Source organism: Rana temporaria, chromosome 1 (assembly GCF_905171775.1).
Source record: "Rana temporaria chromosome 1, aRanTem1.1, whole genome shotgun sequence".
NCBI lineage: Eukaryota > Metazoa > Chordata > Amphibia > Anura > Ranidae > Rana > Rana temporaria.
The window spans coordinates 550,630,592-550,645,476 of record NC_053489.1 but is presented as its reverse complement, the minus strand read 5'-3'; the positions used below and the strand labels follow the sequence as shown (position 1 = coordinate 550,645,476).

At 38.0% G+C, this 14,885-nt stretch overlaps 1 protein-coding gene across 1 annotated transcript in view; it reads left to right on the top strand.

Moving 5' to 3' along the window:
* Window positions 1-14,885, top strand: part of GLRA3 (glycine receptor alpha 3) — a 278,112-nt gene that overhangs the window by 212,914 nt on the left and 50,313 nt on the right. Inside the window, exon 4 of the mRNA XM_040333579.1 lies at window positions 8,486-8,709. Within this exon, the coding sequence (XP_040189513.1) occupies window positions 8,486-8,709 (224 nt within the window). The remainder of the gene's footprint in view (window positions 1-8,485; window positions 8,710-14,885) is intronic.

Genomic DNA, 14,885 nt, shown 5'->3' with positions numbered 1-14,885 from the left:
TTGGACCGAAGGATAACTGACCGATGGGGCCCACACACGGTCGGTTTGGACCGATGAAACTGAACTTCAGTCCGTTTTCATCGGTTTGGTCCGATCGTGTGTACAGGGCCTAAGAGAAAAAAAAACACAAACATATACAGCAAATAGACTGGGATAGTTGGCTAGATAAGGAAAGGAGTGAATTTAGAAAACCAAGGTACTTATTTAGTCCATTATCCTTTGTGTCAAGTAGAAATATTATTAGTTCAAAAGTTTTCCATTCTTGAGTATTTTTAAATTTCCTTTAAGTACTAAAATATGCATGTCTTCCATAGAGTGGTCTGGTTGTGATAAATGTTGCCCCATAGGTGTGCATCCATCATATTTTTTTTTTTAATTGTGTGTCTGTGTATATTCATACATTTTTGCAAATTGTTTGCACTAAATGAGGTACACAACATTACTGGAGTTACAGTTGTATGATCCTACAAAATTGAAGGTCCCTTTTGTGTGTGTGTGTGTGTGTGTGTGTGTGTGTGAGGAACACTTTTTAGGACCTGTTCGCATCAGATGCAGCCCAGCAATTTTTTTGTTTGGCACCAAAAACACAGGGACAGTAGGTTATATGGGTTCCAATGGCATAGTTCACACCATGTTCACACCAGTTCCAGTGCAAAAAAAAGTTAGAACATGCTGCATTTTTTCTGCACTGCAATGCACTGTGATGGAACACAGTAAAATCACAGGAACACAAAAACACACTGAAGCACATGGAAAACGTTGGAAAAAAGAAAAAAACAAGGGGAAAAAACACACTGGAATGCACTGAAGATTTATCAATAACACATCAAAAACATGCATCCAGATTGAGTTTTTGTGGTGTGAACTGTAAGCAAAAACATATCTGGAATACATCTGGAGTGCATTTGTGTGGTGTGCACTTGTACTTAATGGATTGATTTGGCTACAAAGTTTGCAGCATTTTGTAATTGGTTACTAAGGGTACATGGTTATTTATTTATTTTTCTCTTTGTATTGTAGGAGATTTTCAAGGCCATGCTTATGCTTGTGTTGATGTTTTTTGTTGTAACCTTTCTTAAAGGAACAATAAAGTAAAAAAAAATGGGAAAAATAACAAACATGTCATACTTACCTCCACTGTGCAGCTCGTTTTGCACAGAGTGTCCCCGAACCCTGTCTTCTGGGGTCCCTCGGCGGCTGTCTCGGCTCCTCCTGGCAAGAGCTTTCCACCTTCATGTGAGCGAGCTTGCATGGTGGAAAGCTTTTGTGGGCACGCTCCCGTGATACAGCGGTGGGCATAGCCGCCAACTATATCACTCGGCCCTGCCCCCTGGCGCACCTCGTCATCAGATGTGATTGACAGCAGCGCCAGCCAATGGCTGGGCTGCTATCAATCCATCCAGCCTAGCCAATCAACGGCCAGGCTGGCAACCGAAGAGGATCACTGGGACGCGCACGGGACTTTCGAGGGGTGAGATAAGTAAAACGGGGGTTCAGGGGGGGGCAGTACCATCGGATGTTTTTTCACCTTAATGCATAGGATGCATTAAGCTGAAAAAACATTTACCTTTACAACCCCTTTAACCACCATGCACTTTCGCCCCTTCCTGCCCAGGACAATTTTCAGCTTTTAGCGCTGTCTCACTTTTGAATGACAATTGCGCGGTCATGCAACACTGTACCCAAACCACATTTTTATACTTTTCATCCCACAGATATAGGTTTTTTTTGGTAGTATTTGATCACCTCTGGGGTTTTTATTTTTTGCCGAACAAACTAAAAAAGAACAACATTTTTGAAAAAATAAATGTTTTCTCAATTTCTGTCATAAAATGTTGTTTTCCCCTTCACTGACAGGCACTAATGAGGCGGCACTGATGGGCACTGATGAGGCAGAACTGATGGGCACTGATGAGTTGGCACTGATAAAGTGGCACTGATGGGCACTGATGAGGAGGCACGGATATGTAGAATTGATGGGCACTGATATGCAGCACTGGTGGGCACCAATAGGCAGCACTGATATGCAACACTGATGGGCACTGATAGGCGGCACTGATGGCCACTGACAGGTGGCTGTGATGGGCACTGACAGGCGGCACTGATTGACACTTATAGGTGGTACTGATTGGCACTGACAGGTGGCACTGACAGGTGGCACTGATGGGCAGCATTGATGATGAGGTATTGATGTATTACTGACAGGTGTTACTGTTGGGCACTGATTGGCACAGTAATGGGCACTGATTGGCACTGTGGAATCCAGGGGTGAAGAATGAGGGGTTCCACATCCATACAATGACTGATTATAACAAGATCATAAACCTTATAAATACATACAGTATGTCTGCACAATCCAAACCCATTTAAGAATTCCCTACAAAATGTATGAAGGAAAATTCACTCTTTTGTATAATATAGTAATAGGCGATTAGCTCCCTGTTATAAAAAGATAAAGGGTTCATTTGCTGTATATGATGCTTTCATATTCTTGTTTCAAATGTTTTATTGAGTTTTATCAAGAAAAACGAACAACAGACATTAACTGACATACCTTATATGTTGATAAGAATCATCTAATGAATCCATATGACAAGTAAGCATGACTGTACAATAAACAGCGGAATTACTGTTCTGACGAGTATTATGCTAATGGTTATTATCTCCATCCCTTGGCATCCCAATGGGGACACCCTGGTCAGTAGCTACCCTATTTTATTCTGAAGAGATTTATGGAACATTTGTAGAGTACAGGCATGCAGACAATAGAGTCAAATTGGTACATACCAATTTTCCCGTATAAGAAGCTATTCAATAGTTTGATTACAGAACAGAGGGTACAACAAGTTTAACATAGGACAACATCTGGCTTGCTGGAGGCCGATATCTTGTTTTTTCCATAGTGACTCAAATATAACGTGAGTTATAGAACTTCGCCCGGTCCCCTTTCCTTCCTCCCCTCTTTTTTGGGGAGGAGCGGAGCTTAAGCCTGGGGATCAGGCAACAGTCTTGGGTCTATCTAAGCACCTGTAGTTCTCACTATATTGGAGGGACGAGGGGTGGGTGAAAAGGAGAAGAGGGAAGGCAACAGAGAGAATAGAGAAGAATAAAGAAAAAAAAGTGGGGGAGGAGGATATACTGGAGGTGTTCAGTGGGTGTTGGTTCTGGGGAAAAAGAAAAATGATTGTCGGAAATGGTAAGCATAGTTATAAGAGCCGTTACGTGTAGTTGTAAGGGCCCCAGGATAAGTCCTCCATTTCCTCAGTTTTGTTAACGTGCCTCAGCCATTCTGCTATTGTTGGGGGGGGTTTGTCTTTCCAGTGCATCAGGATGCACATTTTGGCAGCGTTGATTAAGTGGAGGGTCAAGAACTTTCGATACGCTGATTGGGGGATCGAAGTGTAAATGCTTTTTTTATATTCTTAAAGGGGTTTTGACTGTGAAGACATATGTAAGGTTTTTGATCTTGTTTTGTGCAGTCATTATATATATATATATATATATATATATATATATATATATATATATATATATATATATATATATATATATATATAATATATGCTTTTAAACAAAATTATGGATTGATAAAATGTTAAAAGGGGTGTCTATTCCCCCATGTTTTAAACTCTGTACTGTGTGACTCTCGTGGGGTACCTTAAAAGTCCATTACCACAATAATAGAGTAGTCTTTGGTCAGTGTGAAGGCTGGTACAGTTCAGCCTCCGCACTGTAGTTGGTAAACGGAAGTAAATGTTAAGAGTGGCTTTTGTTCCTCTGAGCTCTCTGTAGGTGTCATCGGAAGAGCAGCTGTCCAATTGAATACTGCTTCACTATATAACCTGCATAACCTCCATGGCCATCTTTAGTGAAGGCAATTTGCAAAGTAGCGATAGTGCACTTCACACTAGGGAGATGTTCCAGCCAAGGAAGGATAGTGTAGGGACACTATGCCTGGCTCCACTATCTAAAAATGAGAGTTGGGATTAGGACCTTCCTACCTGGTACAAAAAGGAACCAGTACCGCTGCACTGCCTTTCAGCTACCCCCTTCATCAGATGCTGTTACAGTAATATAGCCTACCAAGGTGTCTTCTCATGTACAAAGAATGTGTTCAAGTACCACCAAAGTTGTTAAGAGCTTTTGCTGGTTTCCTGTAATATTGAGGGGCTGTTGCCACAGTGTTTGCAACTGTAAGTGAGCTCCTTGCCCCTGTCTTCCTCATATTATGCCTCGTACACACGACCAGTTTTCCTGCCAGGAAAATTACCAAGAGAGCTTTTGGCTGGGAAAACCGGCCGCGTGTATGCTTCCTTGCAGTTTTCCTGACAGGAAAACTGCCAGGAATCCTGGCGGGAAAATAGAGAACATGCGGTGTTAAACCCGGCAGTTTTCCTATGGGGAAACACTGCAAGGGAGCATACACATGGCCGGGATTCCTGGCCAAAGCTCTCCCCACAATTTTCCCGACAGGAAAACCTCTCATGTGTATACGAAGAAAGTTACCGAGCAGGTTCTCGGTTTTCCCGTTGGGATTCCCAACGGACTTTATACCACCATTGTTACTTCTTCTTTACCAAATAATAATTGTGCCACCTTCCCTGGTCTCTGTGTATGTGTATTCCATCTCAGGTAGCAATCAACTGGCACTTTATACAAGTGGGTTTCCTGGAAATAAGGGTGTGCAGTTTGTCATGCTTGCTGGATACTGTGGTATCTAAAAAGTTTATAAGTGTGCCTGAATAGTCAATGAATTTAATGGGTGAAACATAATAAGCAATGGGTGGGATGTTTTTTAGATTTTTTTCACCTTCTGTCCATATGATGAAAATTAATATAGTGCTAATATAATTTTTCTAGCTTTTTTGTATGTTGTTAAAGAATTTGTTCTCCAGGGCAGCCATAAATACGTTTTCATATTGGGATGCCATCTTACTTTCCATAGAAGTGCCCATACACTGAAGATCCATGTCATTATTGAAAGTGAAATAGCTGTGTGAAGGAATAAATTAAATGAGCTGTGTAATATTCCCAGTGCTGTATGTATGATTTGTTGTGGATAATAGGAATCTGTGACATGCAGCGATCCCATTTTAACCCATTTACACTAGAATTGTATTTGGTGGTAATTGCTGTATATTGTGGAGCTTGTTCAAAAAATCAGTTGTATCAATATCTCGCAGGAACTTAGAAGTGTTTGTGACTAATGGTTTTAGCACTTTTTCTATAATGTCTAATAAGGTTACACTCACCTCAAGCATCAGGCAAAAGAAAGACAGAAAAATACATTTTCATTTAGAGCCTCATCATCATCTTTGGACAGAGACAAGTATGTGCAAGTCTTCATGTTATCTGTATTTGATTAAAAAAAGATAATTTGCTTGTGGTTCAGGATCAAAGTTGACATTTGTAAAATTTACACTGGAGCATCACTATTTTTTTATAGCTGATCTGATACAGAAAAACAAGTCCCCCATAAAATGCTTCATTCAAAGTGTATGTAATAATAAATCTATATTTCTAGTATGCTTGCCATCATGCCTCACCATGTATAGTTTTTTTTCTAGTATGCTGAAATGTTTTTTACTTGGTGCCTGTAACAGCATTCTTTGTTGCAGGCTGACAATGCTAAGCACTAGGTTTTGACCTTTTAAGAATTTATTGAGTTGTTTTCACATTTTCACATTTTTTTTTATGTGCTTTAAATATTTGTTAGAGAGCTGCACTAATTCTTTTTTTTTTTACTGTAGATCTAACCCTAAGCCTTTACCAGCCTTCTGTGTGCTCTGGTACAGTTGCCCATTGAGCTTCTTGCAGGAGGCATGCACAGACCTTTGAGGCAGCTCAATGACCAACCAAGTGAACACATTGTTATTAGAAAACAGGAATCTAATGGCCTTTTTTAATTTAATTTTGAACAAAAAATAGTTTATATTTATGTCTTTTATAACTTTTTTTATTATGTCTCGTCACAGAGACATACTAATGAAAATCCAGTTTGCCCATTGGCAGATATTTTGTAATAGCTTCCCACATAACGAGTAAATGTCTATGATTAATATACCTCTTTATTGTAAAGCCCCTTAGGCTTTCAGTTAATAATAGTATGTTCCTGATGTCATACCAGACTGCTCAGTCATTATTATTGGTTTGCTGCATGGGTTGGAAACTGAGGTAATGCAGTTAATGAATGTGAAAATAAAAGTTGAATTTCTGTATACAAACAGTAAAAAGTAATACTTAAAATATCAAGATAGCAACATTGAAAAAACAATATTTTATGAGAAACTTAAAATAATGTAAAAATATATGAGCATAATTATAAAAGTAAAAAGGTAAACTTAGGGGGCTGGAATTGTTTTGGGAAGTAATCATGCTGGGCTTAAGGCTCTATTATTTCATGTCTATATGGGATCTACCAGGGATTTGTTCTCTGTAGATATTACAATTCTGTAGTATATGGCTGAACAAATTGATTCACACAAGGTCAATAGATAAATTGCAACCTTTTTTTATTCATTTAAAGTGATTGTAAAGTGTTGTTTTTTTTTCTCTAAAAATAAAACATGTTATACTTACCTGCCCTGTGCAGTTGATTTGCACAGAGCACCCCCGATCCTCCTCTTCTCGAAGTCCCTCTTCTGTGATCTTGGCCCCCTCCCTCCTGTCGAGTGCCCCCACAGCAAGCAGCTTGCTATGGGGGCACCTGATCTGAGTCACAGCTCCCCGCCCACTTTTTCCCACTATTGGCTAACTGACTTTGATTGACAGCAGCGGGAGCCAATGGCGCTGCTGCTGTGTCTCAGCCAATCAGCAGGGAGAGTTTTGGATGGCAATAACACTTGTGGATATCACTGGACAGAGATGGGGCTCAGGTAAGTATTAGGGGGGCTGAGGGGATCTGCTGCACACAGAAGGCTTCTAAAAAACCTTCTAAATTTACAACCCCTTTAATTATATTAATGTGAATGTTAATTAAATAATTAATACATTTCATGATAACATTTGGATCCAGAATTGTATGATCACCTAAAGGGCAATTTTCTGGTGACCCAAAAATTTGCATTTTTTTTTAATCTTCAGGACAATTAGCAGATCTGTGTGATCAATCACATCATCACAATCACACAATTCAACATCCGGACAACTGTGTAATAGATTGTATAATTCTTTTGCAGATTGGACAAGTCTGAATAAATACTGTATATTTTTGTGAATTGAGATGTCTGTGAATTGTCTTAAATTGTCATAAATTTAAATCTGTTCTCTCATCCCTAAATTTATTTAGGGTATAAATTGGACTAAGCCTCAATAGTTAATCCAGCCTTGTATAATCATCTTTTTTATATTATTTATTCATATATACCTACACTCAGTTTTCCTTTTTGTAAGAACCATGGTAATGACCTTTGACTTTAATTTGATTTACTTTACAGGGGAATGATTATTGAAGATGAAAGCGGCTTTCATTGTTAGTTCAATAAATGATAAAATACTATTTATTTTTGACACGTTCACATTTAATTATCATGGCAAACTGTGCAATAATACATCTATTTAATAAAATAATTATTCTATTTCATTGTATTTGTGCTAATTTAGCATGTATTTCTAATGTCAAATTAATTTTAAAGCCTGAAAAAAATTAATTTGAAAATAATGTGCCATGCTTTGCATTAGTAATATAACAACAAAAACCTGGGGAATGCCCAGGGAAAAACCAAGCCTACTTACCGTTACTACTTATTAGTAATATAGTTGTATTTCTTTTTTATTGGGACAAATTACTGAATAAATCATATACTTTTTTATTTACACCCATACTACATTTTTAAAACTATCTCTAAAAACACATCGTTTTTATTTCTGAATTACTTTTTGTTGTCTATAGATCACAATATTTCCAAAAGAAAGCCCATAAAAGTACATATGCATGATTTCTTTTTTTTAATATTATGACAAATGTATTATTGAATAAACAAGCCTGCAGTGAACATTTACAAAATGCTCACCCCTTCAGCTTCAACAGAAGCTAAAGGAGTGAAAAAAAATCCTCTAGCCCTTTCCAAAGTTAAACACAAAGGGAAACAAATCCAGTGTGTTCAGTATCTTTTGAATGGCATCCTAATTTTCTAAGGCAGCGCAGCTCCAATGCACATGTGTTACAATGCACAACAACGCATGGTAATGCACTACTGTGTGTTGTACTGTGCTGCATTGGACATAATGCTGCACAGTCATTTTATAGTCAGAATCAGAGAAGTGAATGGGACCTTATATTTAACCACTAGACTGCTATAACCAATAACTCCAGTTCTGGCATTCTGTTTATTAAGAGAATGCAGTTGGTATCTCTTTATGTTTATAACTCCACCTGCTTTTTTTAATGAGGGACAGTATTTAATTCTGCCCTAGATCTTCTTATTTAATTTAAAGAAGAAGTTGTTGTATACCATACTTATATCAGATTATTCTTTTTTTACAGGACTATCGCTTGAATATCTTTTTGCGACAGAAGTGGAATGACCCACGTCTTGCATACAGTGAATATCCAGATGATTCTTTAGATTTAGATCCTTCTATGCTGGATTCTATATGGAAACCTGATTTATTCTTTGCAAATGAAAAAGGTGCTAACTTTCATGAAGTTACAACAGACAATAAGCTTCTAAGAATCTTTAAGGATGGAAATGTTCTGTATTCTATTCGGTAAGTAGCAATATTTGTCAAACAGCAACTATTCAAGCTTTACATTATTATTCAAAAGTATCTAAGATGTTAAGTACATATACCGGTACATGATGCAGAATATTTAACTCTCACATCTTTAATATAAGAGGCAATTCAATCAATCAGTAAAGGGTCACATTTTCTTGAGTGCTTTTCCCATCAGCTTTGTTATATGGTGGAAGTTATGAAAAAGGCCTAAGGGAAAAAAGGTGGACATCCTCACCATAGAATAAAAAATAAAAAATGATATATGTAAATTGTAGCCTTAGACTGTAGCTGAGCTGCACCATATGATATCATTCAGAGACTGCATATTATATTATACTATAGGTCATAATATATCATTTAACAAATGCATACTGAATGAATGAATATTTATGATCAGCAGATTATGTTACAATGTTTTATTTCACTCAGCAGAGAGACATATTAGGGTTGATTTAATAAAGGCACATAGGCTGTTCACTTTTTCTAGGAAATTTTCTCTTAGCTTAGTGAATATGGTAAAAAGTCACTTTGCAAAGAATATCAAGTCACGTGCAAGGAAAAAAAAAATATATATATATATATATATATATATATATATATATATTTTTGCTTGCACATGATTGGATGATGAAAGTTAATGGAACCTAACTTCATTCGCTAATTATTGAAAATTTCCTTGCAAAGTTAAGAGCCTATTTGCTTTATTAATTCAACTACATTAGGTCACTCAGTGGGGCAATCTATATTAGACAACATCATTTAATCCCTCCACCACCATCAGTGACGTTTAATGTTGTAGTACCACTGACTCATGTCCCAGCAATGTTTGACAGCAGAATATTTATGGCAGAGTCATTGCTGCCCCCACATTCACTGGCTGTGTGGATGGATGGACAGAAGAGAGCTGTGTATTAGACATGTGCACACTGAAATATTTTGTTTCGGAATTTAGTTTTCGTCTGAAAAATAAATGTATTTTGTTACTCCCGAAATTCGTTTTTATTTATCTTGTTTCGTTAAAAAATGCATTCGTCCAAAAATCTGAATTAATTAAGGTTAATTCTGTCATTGAAGGCTTATGGTGTCTGTTGAATGTTCTAAGAAGATTCGACAGAGCAGCTAAACTGTACGACGCCGCATTCGTACATTTCCGGTCGACTGTTCCGCCTACAAGCTATAGAACAATTCTAATGTTGTATGACACTAGTAATCATTATATTTATAAATTATTTTTACTAGTCAACCAATATTAGAATTCTTCTATAGCCTATATGCCGAGCATTTGACAGGAAATGTACGATTGCGGCGTCGTACAGTTTAGCTGCTTGTCGAATCTTCTTAGAACTTTCGACAGACACCATAAGCCTTCAATGACAGATTCAACATTTGTATGTTTCTCGCTGCTTTGTTGAATCTTCGTAATTTATGTCGAATGGTCTACCCCAACACTGTCTCTATAATAAGGAGAAAGGGAGTAACCGCTCCAGGTGGGAACCCAAATGAAGATCCACCGTAGCAGATAACTCAGGTGGAGGCAATGCACTCGGCAAGGTAGGAACAAAAAATGTCTATGGACAGCCGCACTCTGAACAAATTGTAGCCTTTATTAAAAGAAGGACAGCACTACAAGTCACAGCAATAATAAAACCTGGCCTGACGCGTTTCACACTGGAACTAGTGCTTAGTTTATGTGCAGTCCTTCTTTTAATAAAGGCTACAATTTGTTCAGAGTGCGGCTGTTCAGAGACATTTTTTGTTCCTACACTGTCTCTATAATGTCGAATCTTTCCTCTCCATGTAGAATAATCTCAGACTAATAGAGTTAAGGTTAGGCACATTCAACCGCAGGTTCGATAGACACAGGTTGCTATTGTCACCATCATGTCTAATTTTCTATCTATATTGAACTGTTTTAGCAACGAAAACTAAATAAAGCATTTATGTCGGATCTTTTTGGATTTTGGATTCTGCGCGTTCGTTTTCGTTTGTTAAAACGATAAAGAAAATACCCAAAATTCAAACGAAAACGAATGCACATGTCTACTGTGTATTGTACTTAGTGTACCAAAAATCTTTCAAGTCTAGAATGAATGATTGGAGGAAAACATAGCAGCTTACAATGAAGTGCTATGTAATCAAAAAAGGTGATATGTGATATGATTCACTGATCATGTACACATAATTGCCTTCTGTTTAGTAGATGTGTTAGGAGGTATATTTGTTTATTTGTCATTTTCTTTCATTGGAAGGATATAAAGAAGGAGGGTGAAGACATGGTAGGGCATAAATCATTTAACGCCCCAGGTTTACTTGCAGTTGGGCTTGTTAACTTGATAATCTTTTGTTAGTACAACACACATAAACTGTGTATGTTGTCTGCCATAATCACCAGGGTCTAAGCACTAGGCTATGCCATCTATTTTAAAATAAAGCATTCAGAAAATAGTATCATCTGCATTATGATTACTATAAAAAAAATCATGCAAATAAACAAGAATGTACAGTGCATGCAATACAGATGTTAGCACGTTTTTGTGCGTATTTATTAATTAATTTTCATTATTATTAATAATAACTTGGCCAAGGTTGAAAGGACCCAAAACTATTGTTTAAACCATTATCTCCTGCAAGTCTTTCTATTCCATTGTCCCTGATCACTTAACTACCTCTGGGTGATAACAGGGCCTTGGTCCACATGCTTGCTGAGGTTAAACCAAGGGAGAAATCACTTTATCCTACCAATAATTGTACAAGAGTGTTCTAGCTGTAGTGATATTGTTTTTGTGTTGCTATTATGCTGAACATTAGGTCAATAATATATGGATTAGAGTTTACAAGGTGATGTATTATCTTTTGTAAAATGCCCATCTGCTATAAAAAAAAGTAAGCTGCATATTTGGTTTAAACTAAAAAATTAGATTGGGTTTAGGATACATTATACAAATAAATATTTCTAGACGGTAAAAATTTAAATTATTCCAAATCTAATTACAAATGCTATGCTTTGAACAGATCATTGGATTCAACCATCCAGCATAATGTTCAATTTTGCCTTGCATCTATTCGGTTGGCTAGAGTGAACATTCTAGCAAACCAATCCATTTGGGTTGATTTACCAAAGGAATAGGCTGTTCACTTTGCAAAGTAACTTGCAAAGTTCAAGGGATAGGTAGATCAGGGAAGGGTTAAAACCTATATCATGTTATTTTTTTTTTTACTGTGTCCTACTTGAACAATTTCCTTTAAAAAAGTGTGAATGGAATTCCCATATTAGAGAGTTGTCAGACGAACAAGCATCTCCATGGGAGTATTGCAGATTGTATAGTGTGACGCAGTATGAAATAAGTGCCAATGATACACATTTTGGTATTACAGGGAGATATTTTAAAGCCGTCCTTTGCTGTCTTGTTGTGTCTTCAATCAACTAAACACAAGAAACATTAGTGGATAGTACAGGAAGTAGCAGTCAGATCAGAATATATTGAACATGGATATAAACAGCAGTAGTGATTCATAGGGGAGGTCAGGAAATAGTGTGATTGGATAGTGGCAGAGAAGAACGTTCCAGAACCAGATTCTGGTGGAGGGAGGAGAGGAAGCAGTGATTTTAGATTATAAGAAAGAGAGAGAAGAAGCAGCAAGATAGTAGCATGACCTATGGTGCTATTGGTGGGGGGATACACTGAACACCGAGCCCCGTGGAAAATGGACAGGCAAGAGAGAAAAGTATGGCAAGAAATAGTGGGATAGGAAGTTAGGATGGCAGCTTGAAAATGTGCCTGGTGCTGCTTAGGTTTATAAAAAAGGAAAGCGGAGTAAGATTTTGCTAACATGACAGAGCAAGGTGTAGTATGGTGATCAAAGTGTTAAGACAGTAACAATTCAGTGGACACAGGGTGATAGCAGTGCCGTATGTGCAGGAACAGAATTGTGGAGTATGGGACAATAGGTTTATAGCAGTGTGGTAAGTGCATGGAAAGTGCATGGAACGAGCTGGAGAGCAACGGTCCAGAAGAGACTCCGGGGCTAGGATAGACTAAAGGGCAAAAGGACAATCTGTTAATAGGATGTAAGTTAAGTTGTGGAAGAACAAAAGCTAATGTGAAAGCAGCATCTAAGGAGAAAGCAAAATGTATTATAAATTAAAATCTGATAAAAAATGACATTCATGTACAATACCTATCTCTGAATATATATTTTAACACTTTACAATATCCTGATAGTTTAAAAAAAATCCTACTCAGCCCATTTAAAGGATAAGTTCAATTTTTGCAACAGGTTACACCCATATTCAGGGTGTAACATGCAACATATAACATGTAACATATTCTTCTTGTCAGTATGAAACTGCCTGGCAGTACGATGTATGGGAAGACAGCTTACACTGACAGTCTGTAGGAATCCTGCATGTCACCCACTGATTGCAGATGCAATACCATTCGGGCTCCAACAAAAAAATAATAAAAAATGCAAATTTTTTTACCTGCAATATTATTATTTTTTTATTAAAAAGGGAACTTATCCTTCAATGACCTAAAATAGCACAAACGCTGACTCTTTAGCCTGCTTTAAGTTTTTTGCTTTGTTGTAATTATTTTTATGATTATGCCATTGTAAAATAGATACAACATTTTTATTTTGCGCACTGAAGTAACAGCTCATTCGTGCTGTTGCTTCTGCCATTACCAGTACCTCCCACGCGCATTCGTCATCATGACTCCAGCAAATCACAGCGCCGGAGCCCACTAATCCCGGAAATAACTCCGGAAGCGATGTCGCCGGCCAGAGAAGTGTGCAGGGACCGCAGCTATGGCTTAGATCTAAGGTGGGTATTTCATAATGAGCTAGTATGCTATGCATACTAGCTCATTATGCCTTTGTCTTGCAGGGTTTTTTTTGTGGGCTTACAACCACTTTAAAGAAGTTTCCCCCTGCAAAGTAAAGCCATAGTGTGCTAGTACACATCACATACTAGCACATTATGAAGGACATTATGAAGGACATACCTGAAAAGGAAGCCCTTCAGCGGGGAGTTGTCGCCACTGTAGGCACTCCCATCTTCACCCAGTCTTCCTTTCGGGTTCGTCTGCAGCAGCCGCTTGACTGGCCCGTGCCGCAATGATGTCACTCCCACGTATGTGAGCGGTGTCTCAGCTATGCCTTCCTTCAGAGTGCATGCACCGGTGACATTACCGGCTGCTGGCTGGAATATCTTCTAAACAGTGTGGGGCAGATCCACGTAGAATTGCATTGGCGCAGATACGCTACGCTACGCCGCTGTAACTTACTTTTTGATGCTTCGAATCCAGAAAGAATTTGCATTGCGCTAAATGATGTCGCAAGGACGTCATTGGTTTTGACCTGGACGTAAATTACATCCATCCCGATTCACGAACGACTTACGCAAAAAAAATAAAAAATTTAAAATTATACGCAGGAACGATGGCCATACTTAACATTGAGTACGCCACAAAATAGCAGCTTTAACTATACGCCGAAAAAAGCCGACTAGAGACGACGTAAAGGAAAAGGGCCGGCCGCTCGTACGTTCGTGGATCGTTGGAAATAGCTAATTTGCATACTCGGCGCGGAAAACGAAGGGAACGACACCCAGCTGACGCCGAAGAATTGCATCTTAGATCCGAAAGTGTACGAAGACGTACGCCTGTCGGATCTAACCCAGATGCCGTCGTATCTTGTTTTGAGGATTCAAAACAACGATACGACGCAGGAAATTTGAAAGTATGCCGGCGTATCAGTAGATTCGCCGGCGTACTCTCTCTGTGGATCTGCCCCTGTATGTTTGGGATATAATCATTTTACCTACAGGTAAGCTTTATTATAAGCTTACTTGTAGTTAAAAATAATGAATGATAGTTTATGGTTTTAATACCACTTTAAGATGGCTCTCATTGGGAAACATTGAATTTGAGGTCTCACAAGTTGGATCCTATGTTGAAGCAGTGTGAACCGAGCCTAAATATTTGGGCACTGTAGCCTTTCAGTATCTTCAACATACAAAATATTACTAATAGAGTAAAGAAAAAAAACATACATGATTAAAATAATCATCTCTAGCCCACTGAGTCTAAACATCACTTTTTATATTAGTTTTAGGGCAATCTATCTGTTAAGAATTCTTTATTAGGATAGAAAGCCAAATTTTG